This window comes from Anguilla rostrata, chromosome 8, assembly GCF_018555375.3.
Source record: "Anguilla rostrata isolate EN2019 chromosome 8, ASM1855537v3, whole genome shotgun sequence".
Classification (NCBI taxonomy): Eukaryota; Metazoa; Chordata; class Actinopteri; order Anguilliformes; family Anguillidae; genus Anguilla; species Anguilla rostrata.
In genome coordinates, this window is record NC_057940.1 from 27,692,111 (window position 1) to 27,711,998 (window position 19,888).

The following is a 19,888-nucleotide window of genomic DNA, read 5'->3' on the forward strand; positions in this document are numbered from 1 at the left end:
CCCGCCCCATGGGGGGGGGGGGGGGGTTTGATGGACTTTGATGAAGACTAGGTTTGTCAGTGACACTGGTGGGCTGACACACAAGTCGCACACAGTCACACGTTCTGCACTGGCATATGGCTCTGACCACAAGCATGCTCGCCACAGACACCGACCCCTTTATCGGTGCTCCTGCACTGTAGCCTGGGCCTCAGCAGGAGCCCTGGAAACCAATTATGTGGTTAAGCGGAGGGAGGGAAGGAAAGAGATGGGGTGCGCGGGTGTTAGCAGGGGGGACGGGGGTGGAGTAGGTATGGCTAAGGCAGCTTGAGGCCAGAGAGAGTCATACATTCTCAAATTAAGATAGTAAGAGCTCAAATGAATAACCGTAACAACAACACAAAATACAGCATTGCTATAAGGTTACATCACAGTTACATTATATGAGCGTGTATTTCTCAGCCTTTTTGTAAAGGACAATGCCTTTGTGAGCAGCACATTCTTAAAGCTATGAAAGTTGAGCGCTAAAAGATAATGTCCTCACCATAGTCTGTCAGGCAGGAAGAGATGGATGGTAGCGGGTGTTGGGGTGTCGCATGTCTAATGGCTGACCTAATGGCTTTGCCCTTGGCCACGACGGTCAGTGGGTCAGACATTGTGTGGCACTGACAGGTGCGTTGAAAGCTTCGCCGGGTTTCCTGTGTCAAGGTTGCGTTTGTTTTTCCTATTTTACTGCCCTTCAGACCCTCTCCCATGGCACACAGGAACACGCCCATCCTCATCTGCCCCCCCCCCCCCCCCAAAAAAAATCTCCCTTGTCATTGGAATTCTTCCTGCACTCGGTCCATCCCCACCCCTGATAAGACACACTTAAAGCCCTTTCATCTGCATGCTTCCTACTCGCCAATGTTTGAAACGCAGACCAAACACGGCGCCACACGTGCATGGAGACACGTGCGGAATGGCACAAAACGGGCAAACGTGCATGCTCGCTCGCTGCAGATTCTCTGCGCCAAACAGACACCAAGCACCGAACTGCCGCCACATCAACTCACAGCCAGATGCCGATAGCTACAATGGACACATTACATCGCTCCACACTCTAGCACAATCACTCCTTGACCCAGACAGGGCACAACCACACAGCAGTTGCCTCAAGCTTGTTTCTGATTTCCACAATCTACCAAGGACGGCCATCGCTGTTCACGCCTCCACTATCCTTCCATGGCTTTCCAAAGTGTCAGAATCGACTGGTGAGAAGGGAGCATTGTATGCAGCTTCATTAATGTCAAACAAACACGTTTAACACAACTGGCTTTCACCACAAATTCATTACCATGCCTGCAGGTGCCATGCCATAACAACTGGCTGCTCATTTTTAAAATGAGGCGAAGTAGCTGGCAAACAAATAGACCACAGAAACTAATTATGAAAATATGTTCTTTTCCTAAATGAAAAACTGAACACACAAACACAAACACAGAGACACGCATGCACAAAGCTCACACACACAGACCAGAAGTCAAACTATCCATAAGTCTTCAAATTCTCTCCACCGAAAATCAGAAGCTTCAGAAGCGATTCGTAGCAAGGTGAATTATCGGACAATGGAGTGGAAACAAAGCATCACGGGAGCCTCATTTTACAACATTACAGGACCAGAGGGGACACGGTAGAGGCCTTCTCGTCCTTCCTGTGTGGGGACAGACTGGGGCTGGGCAGCACAACCGCCGGGACACCCTGCCAAGCCCGCAGCCGCTGCCTCTCCATCGCTCAGGAATCCCGCTCCTTCACAGCCGCACGTAATTAGCCTTAAATACAGACCCGCTCTGGCCCAACATCTGGAAGGAGTTTAGACAGCGCAGTTTCCTACTAAGACGGCTAAATATTTAGGTTGAGAGTTACTGCGTGTGGATGAACTCATAAGAGAGGGGGAGAGAGAAAGAGAGGAGAGTTGGGGTGGGATAGAGAGAGAGGGAGAAAGAGTTTGGAGAGATAAGGGAGGGCGAGAGCAAAAGGGGAAGAGCGTGTGATTAGCATTGTGACGTCGTACTGAAATAGCAAGATAGCAACAATGAAAACATGAAGGAATTGCTCGCAAAAAGGCCGCGGGACAATTATCTGTGACACGAATGTGTTTCACTGACTGATTATGATGGAAACGGCTGTTTATGTAACAGCAGCCTATGAGACCACAGAACACAATGCGATATCGCACACGGACCGAGAATTCATTCGTCCAGTCCAGCGCATTCAAAACTGCGTATTGACCCTAATTAACACACAACGTGAGGGGGGCGGGGCCGAGATGATGGGAGCCTAAGAAGGTACAGATGCTCGATACGGGATTGTTTCTCTATGTTCCACAGAAACAACAAACATCCGACTAATACTCTCGATAAACAAACCGCACCAGGAATTCCCATGTGCTGAAAGGGCCCCAGCTGGAATGTTCATGGGAGACAGCTGTTGAGCATTACACGCTACGGCCAGCCCCCACGACCCCAGCCCCCAGTCTGCTGCCCCCCAGACCCCTCCACTGGTGCATGGAGAAGACATTCCACTAACCTGCCCTACGAAGGGGGGTTAGTGGGACCGGGCGATGGGGCGTGATATGCTGTTGGGGGGGGTGGGGACGAACTGTGACACCCCCATAATGAGCTCCCCGACTGCACCTGGGACAGAGCGCGGCTCTGTATCGGTTTCGAAAAACGCCTCACATCTGGAGCTCGTTTTCGAGAGCGAGGACGAGAGTTTCTCAGCTATCGACGAAAAAGCCCGACTGTTAAGTTACCGTTTTTATTTTAAGTGCTGGTTCAAATTTGGCAGGGGCGGCAGGAGACGCCGTTTCTCCCTCCCGGTTCTCCAGAGGAAGTGCGGAGTGGAGCTTTGCAGGGTTTCTTCGCTCGCACGCAGCTCCATATACAGTATGTGTCACACAGTGTGCTACACACATGTAGGAAAACAAATAAACCGAGTTAAAAGGTGCGGCGGTGCGAGATTATCTTCAAACACCTATGCCGCCACCACCCACATTATTTTTTAATTCTTTCCTCTGGTTTTGAGAAATGTGTGCTACAGATGTTTACCCCGCCTTTATTAAATAGAAACACAAGGCCCTATAAATGGACTCCTGGCTGCTTTTAGTTCCCCCCCTGGCACAAATCCTTTCACTGTCCCTCCTCTGTATGCATAGACGGAGCTGGATGGGTTTTACTGTGCCTTTATATAAGCCCATGTCACTCCGACTGGGTCAGCGACGTGCATTATGGGAGAATGAATGAAATGCATTATGGGAGAATGAAGGAAAATCAAAGAAAATACAGTCGGGGAATCTGGAAAACACCAGAGTGAGAGTGAGTGAGGCGAGGCCATTTCAGCAGCAGTTATCGCTGCAGTTACCTCATAGTTATTCATTGAGTCAAATAAAGAATGAAAAAGGACACTGTTGTGCCTTAATGATTTGGAATGACGTGTTAGTGTTCAAGCAATCAAAACCATCAGAGCATAATGTACCATTCACCCATGTTCTCAAAGTTTTCTCAATGTACTACTGTTCGGAGATCACAGAAATAAATCAAGAAAGAACAAAACGTGCAACTGATGTTGTTTAACAACAAATACAACTGATTTACCTTTTCAAAAACCCCAGTCTTTTCTTTCTATAAGTATTTCTAGCCTAATAGTAAATTGGATTGGAAAAATAATTTAGGTGGCAGTTCTCTTCATATGACAGGTTTCTGAGCAGTCGGTCTTCATGAAGAGAAGGCTGTCATGAAAGGAGAACTGCCACTTAATTTTTATTAGACCGAAAATGCTCATAGAAAGAAGATAATTGGGTTTTTAAAAGGCAAATCAGCTGCATTTGTTGTAAACGCAATGCCAGTCGTACATTACATTTGACCAATAAGTTCAAAAAGGTGTTCTCTCCTCATGAAGGGCTTCTGAGCAGTTGGCCTCCACGAACAGAAGGCAATTGTGAGACGGCTGCCTGAGATCGCTGGGATGTTATGGCATTAAACGAGGGAGCCAAGCCGCCATTAAAGCGCAGAGAGGGAGGATAAGAGGAGGAGAAATGTGTTTCTGTTTATCCCGGTTTAGCAGGGCCAAGTCAGCTGGAGACGGGGGGGGGGGCGGGGGGCGAGAAGGAGGAACGCCAGCGCATTTCCTCCAGTCAGGCACGGATTTAAAGTGACAGGGCTGTGACAAAGCAGCGGAGAGGGGGGTGACGCGAGCGCTACGGAGGAGCGGGCCGTCGCGTTCGTCTCAACAGGCCCGGGCCGCGCGAGGTTCCGTTTCCCCTGCCCGTTTCCATCCGGGACGGTGCGGGAAAGGCAAGGTCAAAGCTCCACAAGGTCAGAGCCTCCGCTGCTGCATCCACTGCAGCGCAAGGTTACGCGCTCCTGAGGCCGCAAATGTTTACTTTGCATGCAGGAAGAGAACTGAAGCTGCTGAGTGAATCAAAATGCCTGTTGGCACACCCATCTCTTCAGTTGAGTATGGGACTCACATTAGTGTACGAGCCACCTCAGAATTCATATGTAAGAGGAGGGACTACATAGGCCAGGCATACACCCCAAAGACAGAGTGCCATCAACCGTAACAGAATAGATTTACTATGCGGGCAAACTGGATGGTGAACATTTATTTTAGTCAAGGATCCAACTTCATTTGAAAATAATATGTCAAGATTCCCACAAAGCACTCCACAACAGGATAGCACAACAGTCATTCTGAGCTGAAACTGATTAAGTGATAAGGGAAATGGGTTAATGAGGTGATAACCAGCAAAACTTGTTGGCCTGTCTCACCAGTCTAAAATTCATGGTGCTCTTATTCTGATAACTAATGTTAAACTCTCTTGCATAAAGCAAGAAAGGAGTCCATCGTTTAAGATAACTGATGGTAATTTAAGAGGTACTTCTTCCTAAATTTGTTTTAACTACTCTATATACCCATAAGTACATAAAATTTTTATAAAACCTTTAAGAAATTCAGTACGTATAACCCAGACACATTTCAATATATTTAATATAGGCTACAATACCAAATCAAGCTTATATGTCTCTAAAATGAGCAATACAGCTATGTAACCTTCAGCATCGAGAACTTACATTCTTAAAGCAACTTCTAACGAAGGTTACCTGTCATCTCCCTCTCCTTGGTGCAGTTCTTTCGATCCATCTGCGTCTATCACTCACGGAGTCTTTTTTTTATGTTTGGAGGAAAGTGACCATTCATAATGGGCCTCTATGCTGCTATATGTTTCTCTAGACCAGACGTAATTGGCAGGTTAAAACAAGAAACCCAAAAATTAACGTTCTGCTGTGAGTCGTTACTTTTTTCTGACCTTGACAACTTGGTTAACAGTGAATTTTAACTTGTGAGAAAGTCTAAAAGATACCGTGAGCTCTGATTCAGTCTTACATAATTGTTCACTGTTATTCCGTCATCCTACACCGCCTCATATCAGCAATAAAATAACATATTGATACATACTGTATGAACGGGGGTATCTTAGAATTGACACTATTAAATTACAGTTGAAATATTCCTTACTCGATCTCTATTCAATAACACATTAACATCTCACTTATGAATTAAGATCAGTCAAGACATCTGAGAGATTCTACTCACAAAGTAACGGTCCTGTTTGGAAGAAGGCTGGCTTGGGGAGTTTCGGAAAGTTCTTCCCCGCTGCAGCTGACTCTTTTCCGAACAGACGTCGTGGTGTGAGCCTTTGGGCGTTCGTCTGTGCAGCTGCAGCCGCTGGTGATGAGCCCGGGGCAGGCTTGGACGAGCCTAGACTCGGAGGCAGCCAAAAAATACAGCAACAGCAATAGGCGACCCCAAAACGGGACGCCAACACCGGGTATCCGCATTGTCCCCATCAGTCTACCCTCAGCGTTCCCCTAATCAGCCCATTATTTCCAGTGAGTCTCTCCTGGGCGACATCAAGAAATTGTATCGTGAACGGAAGGTCTAGGTGCAAGGCGTTCGGTAGAAATGTAGCCTACGCTTTAGGTTCCAATTTCGATTTTAAGGTGAAGTACGTATAACTGAAGATAATCTTAAATCCTTAAAATGGGTATTCGATTGCCTGCTACAAGAGGCATCACGACTGATCTTCTCAAAACGTGCGCAAAGTAGCCTAACTAAATGACCGGTTTACAAAATGTCATTTACTATTTATCCCACCAATAGACCGGATATAAGAATTCCACATAAGTTAAATTTTAAAAAAATTTAAATTGTGTAAGTAACACGAATAATATTATCATCATTGCATAAGTTTACACAGTAAACGTTTCCCCTTAAAGCAAATCTGATTGCAACAGTGTTCTAATGACAGATCCGCAATGTTCATTCGATGAAGCGGCATTATGAAACAGTACAGGAAAAAAAATCTAAATTACGTTGTCCTTCGGGGGAAAAAACTATAACATTTCTTCGTATCTGCTGTTATTCCAATGGTTTTCAGTGGAGAAACCCAATTAACGGAGACACGGTAGCCAGTAGTATGTGCATAATTCCCAAGTGGTAATTGACAAGACGAGGGGTTCTCTTAGGCTATAATATGCAACAAGTTTGCATTTTCCAAGTTTGTTGTCCCGTTGGCTGTTTCTTCATGTACATTTCAAAGAAATCCTATCTAGGAGTAAATGCGTCAGTCTGAATAACGGTAGTGCTTGTCCGGGTCGGCTCGCCTGTAATTCCTAAGATGTAGCGGTTTTTTGCCTGCCACTCTGTCACACTCAACTCCAGTTACTGCCTGTAGTGCGCGCATCCCCTCCCCGGCCACGAGTTTATCCGCAGGGTCCTAGCGCGGAATATGGATGGAAACATTTCACAGCAGTTTATAGAATTCACTATTTATTGTCAACAACTGTGTACAGCGGGAGTTGCAGGCAGCTTGGACATAATTATAAAACTGGGTCAGAGCGATGACGATCCAAATACACTATTTAGCATTCAGATCCAATGGGTTTGTTTTAAAAACTTAATTTTTCCAATGTGTCGGACTGGCCTGTGTGACATCATGCTCTGTAAATGCATTAGATGGAGCTACACAGTTAAACATCATACACGATGTAAATCATTATGACAAATTGTTGTAGCCTGCATTTGAATGTTCACTGAGTAACGTTAGTCAATGGCGAAGGTAATCCTAGAAGCATTTATTTCCAAATGAAAGCAGTCGTAGGCCTACACGTCTTAACTCACAGACAAGTATGACCAAAATAACTCGACAAACACAGGTAAATAAACACTGGATTCCGCCGAAATTAACAATACAACCATCTCTGGCGGATGCACTGTTCTAGTAACAGGATGCACAGAACAAGAATGACAATAGGCTTACGACCGCATTTCTCTGAATTCTGGATAGGAGCAAGTTGTACTAAATGCTTTCACAGCTGAAATTTATATAGCCAATATATATATCTTGGCCTATTTACTTTTTTGGTAAACATTATTCCACTAAACGTCGGAAGGAGTTAGACAACTTTCAATCGAAAAAGTAGCCCATCCATCTATTGAACATCCTTAAGCAAGTCACGCAATACTGAGTCAATTTGAGTTCATTAATATTTATTTTATTTTACAAAGAAAAATTTAATGGCAGCTGAACAGTTCACCCGCACTAGGACCCAGTTTCTTGACTCCAGTTAATTTTCATGCAGCCGAGGTCTTTGCGTGCAACCAGGCTATCGAGGACTGAAAGCTCTTGGCTTCATTGCGCGAAGTATTGCCTACGCTGTTTCAGTAGTCAGCGAGATTTAGTCGAGAAAATAAGGTGAAAAGGGACATACAAATATGATAATGTTATTAAAGGTATTAAAAACATTTCACAATTGTTTAGACTTTGGGTTATATAATGAAGAAGCAATGGCTGTTAGTTCTAGTAGCCTGTGTTAGAATAAAGTGCGTCGCGTAGATAGTCTCCTTGCATTTACGATGTTTACATTTCAAAAGCATAATCTGTTGCTGTTTGCTCTAGTTATGTTCAAAATTAAAGGGCTCCGTAGCAAGGAGTTTTGCGCACATTGAAACTATCAGTATGAAGGAGCTGAGCTAACGGACTCCAGCTGAGCACTATAAACCCCTGGCTTCTAAACCAGCTACATCTGGGTCACCCTTCTCACCGTGGTCAGCGCGCGACAGTAACTTAACCCACTGTACGCGCGTTTGACTGCAAACTGTCGGACGTGCATGGCTTGGCCACTTGTTGCCACCGGAGTTAGATAAGTGGTCTATTTGAAATACTTTGACTCTTCAAACGCTGGTAAAATTCAAGAATGTTCCTGCATATCTCTGAGAATTTTCCTAGCGATATGTTACTAACCAGCCCTCACAATCACATAAAATAATGTTTCAGTTCTGAATACTGGTTATAATGTTTGTTTTGAATTTTTTTTTAAAATGTGTGTTGATATTACCTGTGTCTAACGGATTATTAGGTATTTCAAACGCCTCCCATCTCATTACCACAATCTTTGGTAGGCTGTGTAAGTCTAGGAGGTCCTTTAAAATTGCATTTAAATAGTCAGTTTTCCTTTTATTGGTCATTGTATCGAAATTAATAGAATGGCTGCCTAATGCTCAGACCTATTATGAATTTCGCAGTTCTAGCAATGCACTAAATGTTTCAGTGTGTAAAACATTACATTTTTAAAGAATGTAAACAGGTCTAAATGCAGGTCAGTGTACTGCCTCACTTGGACGCCAGACAGACTATGGATATTTTGAATACTTTATAGGCCTATCGGTCAGGTTTCTCAGGCAAATCTTCAGGGTTGGCTTTGTTTTGTCTCTGGTTCACTGGACCACCTGTGGAGTGAATGATTTCTTCCTGCTCGTGTTGTAAACCCAAACCTTTCTGGTTTTTATCCATTTTCCACAATCCATTTTCCCCACCAACCTCCTTTGGAGTTGCTAATGGTTCCAACAACCTTATAGTTGTATAATGAGCTCTGCTTAATAGTGCTATAAATACCAGAATGCTATACAAAGAAGCCAGCTTAAATGAGACATGTGTAGTTTTGAACAAGCACAGAAATCCAGGCAGGGTAACATATTGGTACAGGACATGACACTGGTCCTGAGTAAAATACTGGTCATTAGGTCAATGTGTATTTAGAAGTTGAAGCACTAGTCAACACTGGCAACTGACTGGGCAAACAACATAGAAGTATGTACATTGTCATGCAAATGAACATATTCTATAAATAAGTAAATGTATGTAGATTTGCTATAATGTTAGTGCTAGACATGTATTTATAGTGTCAGAGAATAATAAGATTCTGAATATTCCTGACATTTATTTTGATATAGTACCATATGTTAAACATTGTTTTCCACATTGCCAATTTTAGGAGCTTTGTAGTAGCCTATTTTGTTTATTTTCAAGAGGAATTCAAATGGGAATTGGAACAAAATGAATTGGTGCCCTACCATCAGTACTAATAGAATATAACTATTTCCAAGTGTTCTATGCAGCAAACAAAGTAATCCATGAACAAACATAGCTATTATGTGTAGTTAACTTGCTACGTTAATGAGCTATTTGTACCTAACATTAGCCAGTTGGCCAATGAAACATAAACTCATGAATCACACTGAGGTCTCAAGAGAATTGAGTTTCCCCCTGCTCAGGAAGTTGATACACATTTGTGAATGGCCTTTTGGTTAAAAAAGTTTGGGGACCCCTGACCTAAACCACCATAGAATAAGGCTGCATGTCTGCTTGGGTAAACATATATATGCAGAAAGTGGTTTACAATTTACAGCTATTGTCACACAAGCACAAGCAGGAAAGCTTTTTTAAGGAGGTGGAGGCAAGCTAGCAGTGGTCAGTATTTCATAAAAAAAAAAAAACAAAAAAAAAACAGTTGCAGTTTTGTGGAATTTTTGCAAGGGAGCCTTGCAGGAGGTCGGTAAAATTATCGGTCTACTGCAGTGTGTGTGTTTACATGCACACAAATACTCTGATTTTACTCTAACTGTGCCAATTCTCTGATTAATGAAATTGTCATGCAAACACCTTTATCTGATTATCTTCATCGGTATAAGGTCAAAATCAGCATATTTAAAACCTGATTAAGACACCTGGATTTTGGTGCATGTAGATGTCTTACTCCAAACTAGCACCAAAAGAACTCTAGCGCCAAGAGTAGCCTACTGGGTTCAAGTGTCAGCAAACAGAACTTTAAAGTGCAAGCCAGAGCTGCATACTATCCATGGAAATGTCTGATGATGAACAGCATAGAGCAGCAGCAGCTGTGGTGCAACCCAGGCTAGGTAATACACCGATAATGCCATTTCGTTTGGAGCTGCCACTGCCATTTGAGGGTGACAGCAGTGAGTCAGTTAATTCATGGGTAATTCATGTTTTGAACTTGCCTTAAATGTGCCAACCTCAGAACACAAAAAGTGAAAACTGTTAGGCTACCTGCCTCGCCTTTTCATATTGGTAACTTGCCTTAGTTTTCAGATACATTCAGCTGGTCAGGCTGCTTTAAGCTGTTTTCAGCGCTTTTAGCTGGTCAACCGGCTGTTCACTAGCTGACCAGCCTATATAGTCAGCTAGTCCACCAGTGACCACTAGCGTACACTACCTGCTAAACCAGCTTTTTACAGCTTTGTACAGCTAGAGACCAGGTTTGACCAGCTACAGATCAGCTATGACCAGCTAGAAGTGTCAAAAATACAGTACAGCTTGAACCAGCTTAGAATCCCAGCTGGCCTTATTTCAGCAAGGCAGTATTTGGTTGGCAACCTTTGAAACTTACCTTACTGTTCATCCTAGTAAAGCAAAATAGACACAAGAACTATGCTTTCTTTTGGACAAATCATTCCCAACTGGGCTTCCAAAGGATGGCAACAGTTAACTCGGGGATGCAGTCCAAATCACTTTGATGTGCTCACAGACACCTAAGGCACTCACCTTCTCCTCATTATTCACCCCCCTTCCAGGATAACCAGAAGCGAGAAACTAATACTCACACTCCTTCTGCTGTGGCCAGACACTTCCACCGCTGTTACGCAGGAGAGGTTGAGTCTTCGCCACGGGGGCAGCCCTCATCTTACTCACCACACCGGCAGCACTCCAGGCATCAGGCATTTCAACACACCAGATCAGCACCTGAAGGGGTACGATCTATTCCGGAGGGTCCACCATCATGCACCTAAGTTTCCAGCTGATGAAGTCCACATGCCTGTCATTTGCCTAGTACTTGAAGAAACAGAGGTCAGTGGCCTTGTGTATACAGGTTCTAGCATCTGTCTCCTTACTGAAACATGTCACCAGTCAATTCTTGATACTTTGTGTTCACAAGGTATCAAGTAGACAGGACATCTACTTGACATGCTTTGTTATCGTATGGTGCAGTAACATTTAGGAACTGTGCAGCATTTGTTTCAGGTAGTTTGGTCTGCCAGTTCCCCTGTCAATCTTGGCAGGGACTTTCTTCTACAGCACCATGTAAGCATTAATTTGGCCCAGAGAAATTTGTCATTATTCACATAACCTCATTCCACTGCAACGTTCTGCTGTCCATTTCACTTCAGTGACTATACCCCCACTATCAGAAATGACGCTGACTGCCTCTCTGGACAACAGTGTAGTGAATAGGCCCGCTAGTAAGAACTATGTGGGTTCCCTAGAACCATATAGAGAGGAGGTCTAGCTATAGCAAGAACGCTTACCACAGAACAGGTATGGTGGCAGTAGAAGTGATAAACCCATCAGCCCAGCCCATACTGCTCGTTAAGGGATAAACAACCAGACAGTTGCATGCTTTAACTGACCGTCACAGGAGGAATTCAAAATTGTGGGTACCACCACCACTGGATTTGTGATAGGTTCAGTCCCCGGTAAACACTGATGGTGCCCATTTGTTCGCCATAAAAAATGGTCAGCTGAACAATCTCCTTGTGGAATTTGCTGAAATCTTTTTTTCATATCCACACCACTATAGCAGACCAAACCTTGTGGAACTGAGGATCAGATCCGGGGATGCCACACCTGTAAAGTTGCGTGCATGTCGCACATCACCCACTAAACAACCAGTCATGCAGCCCGAGGTTCAAAAGCTGCTAGCACTTAGCATGATCAAAGAGTTTCACAGCCCCTGGTCTGCCCAGGTGGTTCTCATCTGACAAAAAAGATAGGATACACCATTTTTGTGTGGAGTACAGGTGGCTAAATTGAGGTACCATAAAAGACTCTCATCTCTTCCATGCAAGATGACACACTCGACAGATTGACTGGAGCCAAAAATTTTAGCACAATTGACCAGACCTCTGGATACTGGTAAATTCCCATGAATCCAGCCAACAAGGAGAAAATGGGGTTTTGACCAGTTTTATACCATTTCTGCATGCTACCAGTGGGGATTTGCAATGCGCCAGCAAGCTTCCAATGCAACACCTCATAGAATTGGTTCTCTGTGGACTGCACTGGAGCATCTGCCTGATTTACTTGGATGATAATATTGTATAGAGTGCTGATTTTGGACAACATCTCACCAACCTGATAGATGTCTTCAGCAGGCTCTGCTCAGCAGGGCTTAGGCTCATGCCATCAAAGTGTCACCTGGCGCAACAAGCTGTCACCATTTTGGGCCATTTCATTTCCAGTGATGGGGTACAGTCAGACCCCACTGAAAAGGTACAGCATGCCACTGTACACACGTCAGGGCTTTTCCAGGCATGTGTTCATATAATAGGTGGTACATTAAAGACGTTGCCCATCTTGCTGAGCCAATGTACCATCTCACTCAGACATGGCTTTTGTTTAGATAGCTGACTGAAGTGCAACCTTACACATCTTGAAAACACTACTGGATTATTCACCAATCATGATATTTCCTGACATGAAGGCTCCATTCTGGTTGTTTTTAGACACATCCCAACATGCAGTAGGGGTGGTCCTGGCTCAGAAACTTCAAGGAGCAAATCATTTCTTATGCCAGCCAAGCACTGACAGCATCAGAGAGAAGGTGGTCCATAAGCAACCGAGAGCTGTTTGCTATTGTTTAGTCAGTACGTCACTTTTGCTACAATCTTGCATACCACCCCTTCACCATAGTCACAGACCACAAGCCTTTAGTGGATTTAAAATGAATGCCCGTAGACAATGACCCCACAGGCAGACTGGTTTTTTTGAACTTGATGTTTACGATTGGTGCATTGTTCACAGGGATGGAGAAAGACATCACAAGGCCAGTGCTATTTTGCAATGTCCTGATGACAGCCCAGTGACATTCACAACCTCGCTATAGCAACAACCGCAAGATCTACCCAAACACAAATTGCTACAGTTTTCTCAGGGTCGAGGATCTACACTTACCTTGGAATCAGCAAGCTCTGGCCTTTTGCATACCATCCTCAATGCAATGGTGCAGTGGAGCGATTCAGTCGCATCTTGAAAGGTGAAATGGCTGAAGTATTATTCGGCAGGGGCATCGAGTGGAACAAACACATCCAGCAGGTTGAATTAGCATATAATGCAAAAACTCATGCTAGCACAGACTTCACTCCCTTCTACATTGAAACTAACTTGACCCTTGACATTTTCCTCGCTAAATGCACACCATGGCAGGCACATACACCTTAGACCTACTGTTTCCCTCCAGCATAAGTTACTTTGCTAACCTCCCAATCTTGCTTCGTAGTACACCCACCAGTTCTCCAGATATTTTGTTCATACCTTAGGTAGGATTCCCCACAGCACTTGTAGATCTCTAGCTTGCTGTGGTTCTTCTGAGGAGAATGATGAAAGCAGCACCCACAAGTAGATTCCAAAAAACATTCAATTCGATTTTTGCATCCTACAAATTAGCCTACAAATATCTGAAATTGTAGCGGAGTCTATTTGCAAAATACATTGAATGAATGAATTTATTTGATGATTAAAAAACATATAACAATGCACTGCAGTAATTAAAATGCACCAAAGACAACGGTTTCTTGAAGAGAACATATATTTGTGTTACAGGTATAACACAGTTGCAGTGCACGTGATGTATTAATGTGCCGTATTGAATTAAAAAGTCAATCATTAAAGTTTTTTTGATACTACAATGTAATACATGTCTGATACTAATTGCATTGTGGTGTATGTTTTGATTGGCCCAGACAGTTTTTGTGTCCAAAGAAGGATATTTTAGATATTTAGAGATGGTTGTGATGACATGCAGGATTTACAATGTCAGGCATAGGACATTCAGGGGTTTGTGGTCTAAAGCAAGCAAATATAATTCAAATAGCTCCAAAGCAGCATGAACTCTGAAGTTATGCCTCTACAGCCAGTACATGCGTATATTACCCAAATATTATACTAAAAGTATGTTCAATATTATTTTCGGTTGGAACTGTTTTCTATGGCACATGTAATGTGTTCAGGTCATCAAAAACTATTTTAAATATCCTCCATTGATATATAAACCGCAGTGTACAATGCCTTTATAAGCAAAATTTGTGCACTCCACGAAAAAATACATAATGGTGTTTTCACCACACATTTTATTTTCATCAAAACTATAAATGAGCTGCTGAGCATGTTCTGTGATTATGAGTAATTATGGGCTGGAAAAAGCCCAAAATTCACACAAAGGTCTATGCGGCAATTCATACAGGTTTCAGTTTTATAAAGGCTGCTTTTGTGCTCAAACCAGGCCTCACAACAGTACAAAAAACTTACACATTTTTTGTTTCATGAACTTCTTTTTGATACTTGGCAGGTAGAGGAAGTGTGTAATCCAAGCGTTTTGGGCATTACCTGAAGGAGTTTCGAAATACAAATAGGTGAACCGTGATATTTTGTCAAAAGGTACCACGTGTAATTGGGGGTGACACTCACCCACCAACACATCTAACAGGCAGGCACCCCAGCCATGAAAGCAGGCCCCTGGCTACACAATAGCGCAGTGTGCTCCGAGCTGAACGCAGGACCCCCGATATGTTATTCCTGTACATGATACTGTACACTGGAGCAGGCACACAGGCAGCTTGATTGCTTAAGGAAACCAGAATGAGCAGAGAGGCGCCTTGCTCAGCGATGAAACGGAGGACTGTTTATACAACCCGTTAAATAAGGCTTCAAGTGCAACACACTGCCGCCCCCTCCCCCTTCCGACACCCCCCTTCAACTACCCAACCCCCAAATCTCCCTCATCTGGAGTGCACTGTTTCCAGTTAAAATGTCACGTCCCAAACTGAACATTACATCAAATTGTACTTAATGGCATCCAGACAAACTTTTATGTCGGTCCAACATTCTTCCCCCCAACTCCTCCTTTTGCTTTCTTTTCTTCGTTGCTCATATAGCCAAGCTAGCAATCTCTCTCTCTCCCTCTCTTTTTTTGTTCCACATCTGGACTCCATTCCAGGTAGAACATGGAGGGGGAACACGGGGGGGTGTGCTGGAGAATTGGGGGAGACAAATGATAGAGAGAGCGGGAAAGGGGCGGAGGGCAGGGGAGGGGGAAATATGGGGTGGGGTCAACTGATGTTTTCTCCAGGGGACGATTACAGAGAGCCTTTCCAACCGCAGTTTATGCCACCGCAACATCTGGAGTGGCACGCCCGTGGAGTCGTGGGGGTCAGGGGGGTGGCTGGCCGGGGTCAGGGGAGCTCAAGTGGCTCATTGGCTGCCTGACACAGAAACGGAAATGGCGCTTAGCCGCAGCCACGGTTCCTCCACTCGCCAGAGAGAACTGGGGCAGGAACGACAGAGGAGAAGAGCCAGAGCCCCTCAGACAATGAGCTGCATTATTGTACTTTCTTTTCTTTTTTTTTTTTAACATTGCAAACGGTGCGGGAATTGCTCATGTAAGAAACGGCCTCTGCCAAAACATAATTAGCGCTCATTTGGCGCTGAATGAAATCTGGGGTTGTTATTTTTAGAAGCGATGACATCTACTGGAGAAACTGCTAACAGCGGAAGCCTGCTACATTTCAAGCCGCCAGCAGCACTAGCTCATCTGTCCTTCGACAAGCCTGCCTCCTGCAGTCTGTTTTACACCTTAACACATGCCTGGCAGTGCAGTCTGCTTTTCTGCTGATATCACCAGCCATTTGTGGTTTCACTCTTTCCAATGAAGTAAACCAGGTTTGCACAAATGTAAAAACAATATGATGTGATTTTTAGTCATCGGAAATACCGTGAAATTTTCAACAAATACCCCATGCCAATCTAAATTAAAATTCACTGGGGTGGCAAATAACTTGTGGCAAATCTGGCCACGGCAATACAATCAAAATTTAAATTTGGTAAAGTCTGCCCTCTGCTGGAAAAGTATGCAAATAGCAGAACCCACCAAACCGTCCATTTCTATAAGATTTAATGCTAATATTCATGCTAAACTATTCATTTGTTACAGACAAGAGTAATGAAAAGAAAACTTTTCTGTTAAAAAAACTGAGTTACAAAAGTTTTTTTTTTAATTAATGGGAAAGTAATCACAAATTTTACATAGCTTTTATTACCCTTTTCCCAACATTCTAAAATATACACATTATTAATGTCAATGTAAAAAAGAGTTTCATGCTGAAGTTCAAATTTCAAGCAATAACGGTAAATAGCTATTAAACTATTATTTGTTGGACTACATTCAAAAATCATCATAACCGCCTCCAACAGCACTTTTGAGTGTGCCTGTTGCCAAAGGGCATCTCCAAGCAGCTGTATAATACTTACTTTGAGTATCCTCTTCCATGCAGGTATGCCCCAATCACATGGTAGGCCAGATTTAAAAACAAGATGATGATGACAATGACAATGGTGATGAGGACTGTGGGGGGGGGGGGTGATCAAGATGGCCAGAGAAGAAGGACTAAGAGTTAAGTCTTTGTGCATCAGCATAGCTAAAATCCATCTGACGTACACAGTGATAGCTCCCCTGCTAGTTTTCACTGAGACCCTACTGGTCCCAACAGTTACATAAATTACAGATCAGAGTCCTACAGTTAGGCAACGCTGAACTCTTACCCTCTCTCATTTCACAGTGCAGGAAGTCTCGTCGGTTGAACGTTCAGCGTGATGACAAAACCATACAGCACGGCCAGGTTAACATTAGCGAATGTGAGGAAGGACAACGTTTTCCCATTAACTTTCAGAACGCAGTGCTAGTAGTAACATACAGCAAACATCTTTTTGCTCAGTTTTTTTTTTTTACCATTTATTACATGTTCCCAAATGAACAACCTTCATTTGTGTTTTATACAGTGTAATATGCAAGGTATATCTATTTTTAAAGTGTTCCCACTCAAAAGTACTACTGGTATAAGGCATGAACAGAATGTTCTGTAGCATTGACAATCTCATTTCCACACTTAAAAGTAAGGTACAAATCAGAAACACAACCCTCTGCAGAAAAGCACTACAGCATTCTATCAATTTACATACACTTCTGTCTGAAAGAAAACATTATGTACAGAATGTTATTTCTATTATTTCTTGAATGACATGTTCCCTTGTTGGACAAAAAGAAAATGGAAAGCAAATATGAAATAAACTTATGAATGTATGTGCTTACATAGTTTCAAAAGAAAAAAAAAGGAAGCTTTTGATGTCTGATTTACGCGCAGGATTCAGAAGTCTCATCCGCTATATTGCAGTTACCTGATAAGCGAACCTCCGGAACGAACCGTGGAATTAAATAGTCATGGCGAAGAAACACAAACAGCATATTCCTGAACAATGACGTGTGAATTCAATGGTTGTTTTTCTGAAGCCCAGGGTCCATTTCTAACGACATTTCATTTCAAACGAGAGCCAGTCAAAACCATCCCATCCATTCCACTGGGATTCTAATGTTTGCACCTCTCTGCTTCACACTGATACCAGCAGAAGCTCAGTTACAGTCTCAGAAACAGCGTAAAGAACAAAAGCACCAAGTTGACTTCAGTTATTGGATTTTTGTTTTAGTCATCTTGATAACCTCTGTAACAGGAATACGTTCCGATATCATTATTGAATACACCAGTGCAAGTGTCACAGATGTGAGAAACTGCTTGGAGAGATGGCACGTGATCTGTGAGAGTTCACTCAATGGGCCTCATTCACGAAACATGCGTACGATCACATTTGATAAGATTGTAAGAACATTTGTAAGAACATTTGTAAGAACATTTCCAAGAACATTTCAGCATTCATCATTTTTTTCGTATCTGTATTTGTTCATTGCTGTTTCCTTATGCTAATCACATGAACAGGACTGCACATAAAATTAACAGTCAGAATTCATCATCTCATATGCCTGGGATGTGCACAAAAGCAAAGGTCTGTACATGTGTCATGAATCCCATATTGGTTTTTCATTGGAATATTTTTAAGAACAGAAATAAGAATAATTTAAGAAAGGTTTTGTGAATGAGGCCCATTGTTACTAAAAGCCTGGGGGTGGAGGGGTAAGGCAGGAAAATGGCAAACAAAATGCCCTCTTGAACCTGGAGCAGTAAGTGAAGGGCAGCTGTGTTACTCATACTCTAGGGAAGGTGAATACTAGAGACGGGACACCCGTTCTAGGCGTTGGCCCCCAGCCCTCGGTCCATTGAGTCTGTAGTCATGTGGGGTACCTGCCCGCGGGTCCAGGATCGGGGGTTAGATGCTGAAGGGTCGTTCAGTGACGGGGGGACACCGTGGCGTGGGGGGCGCTGCCCGGGCCCTGGTACCTCTCCTGGGCGTGCTTCTCACAGAACATCTCCTCGCCCGCCCAGAAGTGGCCGCGCATCTTCAGGTTGAGGCCGCAGTCCGTGCAGGTGTAGCACTCCGGGTGCCGGTACCGCTCGTCCGCGATACGGACCGCCTGCGTTCTGCGGGGGGGACAGGGACACGGTCAAAACCCAGGACCGCAGATCACAATAGGCGGTCTTCTCTTTGAGAAGGGGTCCAGTCATTGCTACGGAAACCCGTCATTACATGAAAAAAGGGTTCTTATCACAATTTCACTACAGTGTGGCAGTCACAGAACCTCTGCAAACAGTCATTTTTATCTGGCACTTCCTTTCTGAAGGGGAAGATTATCACTGACTCATATCTCTCTCATGGCTGAGGACTTAGTAGTGCAGCGGAAACAGTTGCACATCACTTCATATGTCAGAAGTGTCTCAAATGTCAATACACAAGAAAAAGTAACTCCCAGTTACAAACAAGAGATTATGATGCGCAACAGACTAATGGGAACAAACACACACACACACAAACTCAAACACAAACAAACACACACACACAAACTCAAACACAAACAAACACATACACACACACACACAAACATACACACACACAAACTAATAAATACATGTATGGATAGCACACACTCATGTGTATAACACACACACACACACACACACAGACAAACAAACCTCCACACGCCCATCCGCCCAAACCTGTACCTGCTTCAGGGTTAACCAGTGTCAACGTTCGCACATTCACCAGGAACACTCTGCCCCTCAGGGTGAATCACTGCCGCCCTGGGACTTGAGCACTTTCTGCTTTGTGGTGAGTGCGTGCATTAATTAGCAGTGCGGTGTCACTGATGCCTGCGTGCGACTGAGGCGCACGGCATGCCCCGGCGGGCCGAGAGGGCGGCAGCTCCGCGCTCTTACACAATGCTGGTGCCACACTTCTCACAGGTGTGGTGCTTCTGCACGCCCGCCACCGAGGAGCTGGGTTTGGCCGGGCTGGGCGACAACCTCCCCGGGAACCGCAACGCAGCCTCTGGGAAAAAAACAGAGCCCCAACGGGAACGGCCAATCAGGACGAGCAGCCGGCACACCCACCGAAGCCCCCTCTGTGAGTTAGGAGTTTGCATTCCTCCCCAGAATGCATGTTTTTCTCCTTTCTCCATAACAACGTTTCACGCTTCACGGTCTCGGCGTCGGGGAAGAGGTCGTTATTAGC

At 44.0% G+C, this 19,888-nt stretch overlaps 2 protein-coding genes across 3 annotated transcripts in view; both read right to left on the minus strand.

The window, feature by feature from the left end:
• adgra2 (adhesion G protein-coupled receptor A2) overlaps nt 1-6,769 on the minus strand; it is a 44,250-nt gene extending 37,481 nt beyond the window's left edge. The window contains exon 1 of the mRNA XM_064347499.1: nt 5,617-6,769. Within this exon, the coding sequence (XP_064203569.1) occupies nt 5,617-5,870 (254 nt within the window). The 5' untranslated portion in view covers nt 5,871-6,769. The remainder of the gene's footprint in view (nt 1-5,616) is intronic.
• Nucleotides 6,770-16,406: 9,637 nt separating this feature from the next.
• The window catches only part of pdlim2 (PDZ and LIM domain 2 (mystique)), a 43,805-nt gene continuing 40,323 nt past the window's right edge, over nt 16,407-19,888 (minus strand). For both annotated transcript variants that reach the window (XM_064347506.1, XM_064347504.1), the window contains exons 9-10: nt 19,594-19,705; nt 16,407-18,801 (exon numbers count right to left, since the gene is read on the minus strand). In XM_064347506.1, coding sequence (XP_064203576.1) covers nt 18,609-18,801; nt 19,594-19,705 — 305 coding nt within the window. In that variant the 3' untranslated portion in view covers nt 16,407-18,608. The remainder of the gene's footprint in view (nt 18,802-19,593; nt 19,706-19,888) is intronic.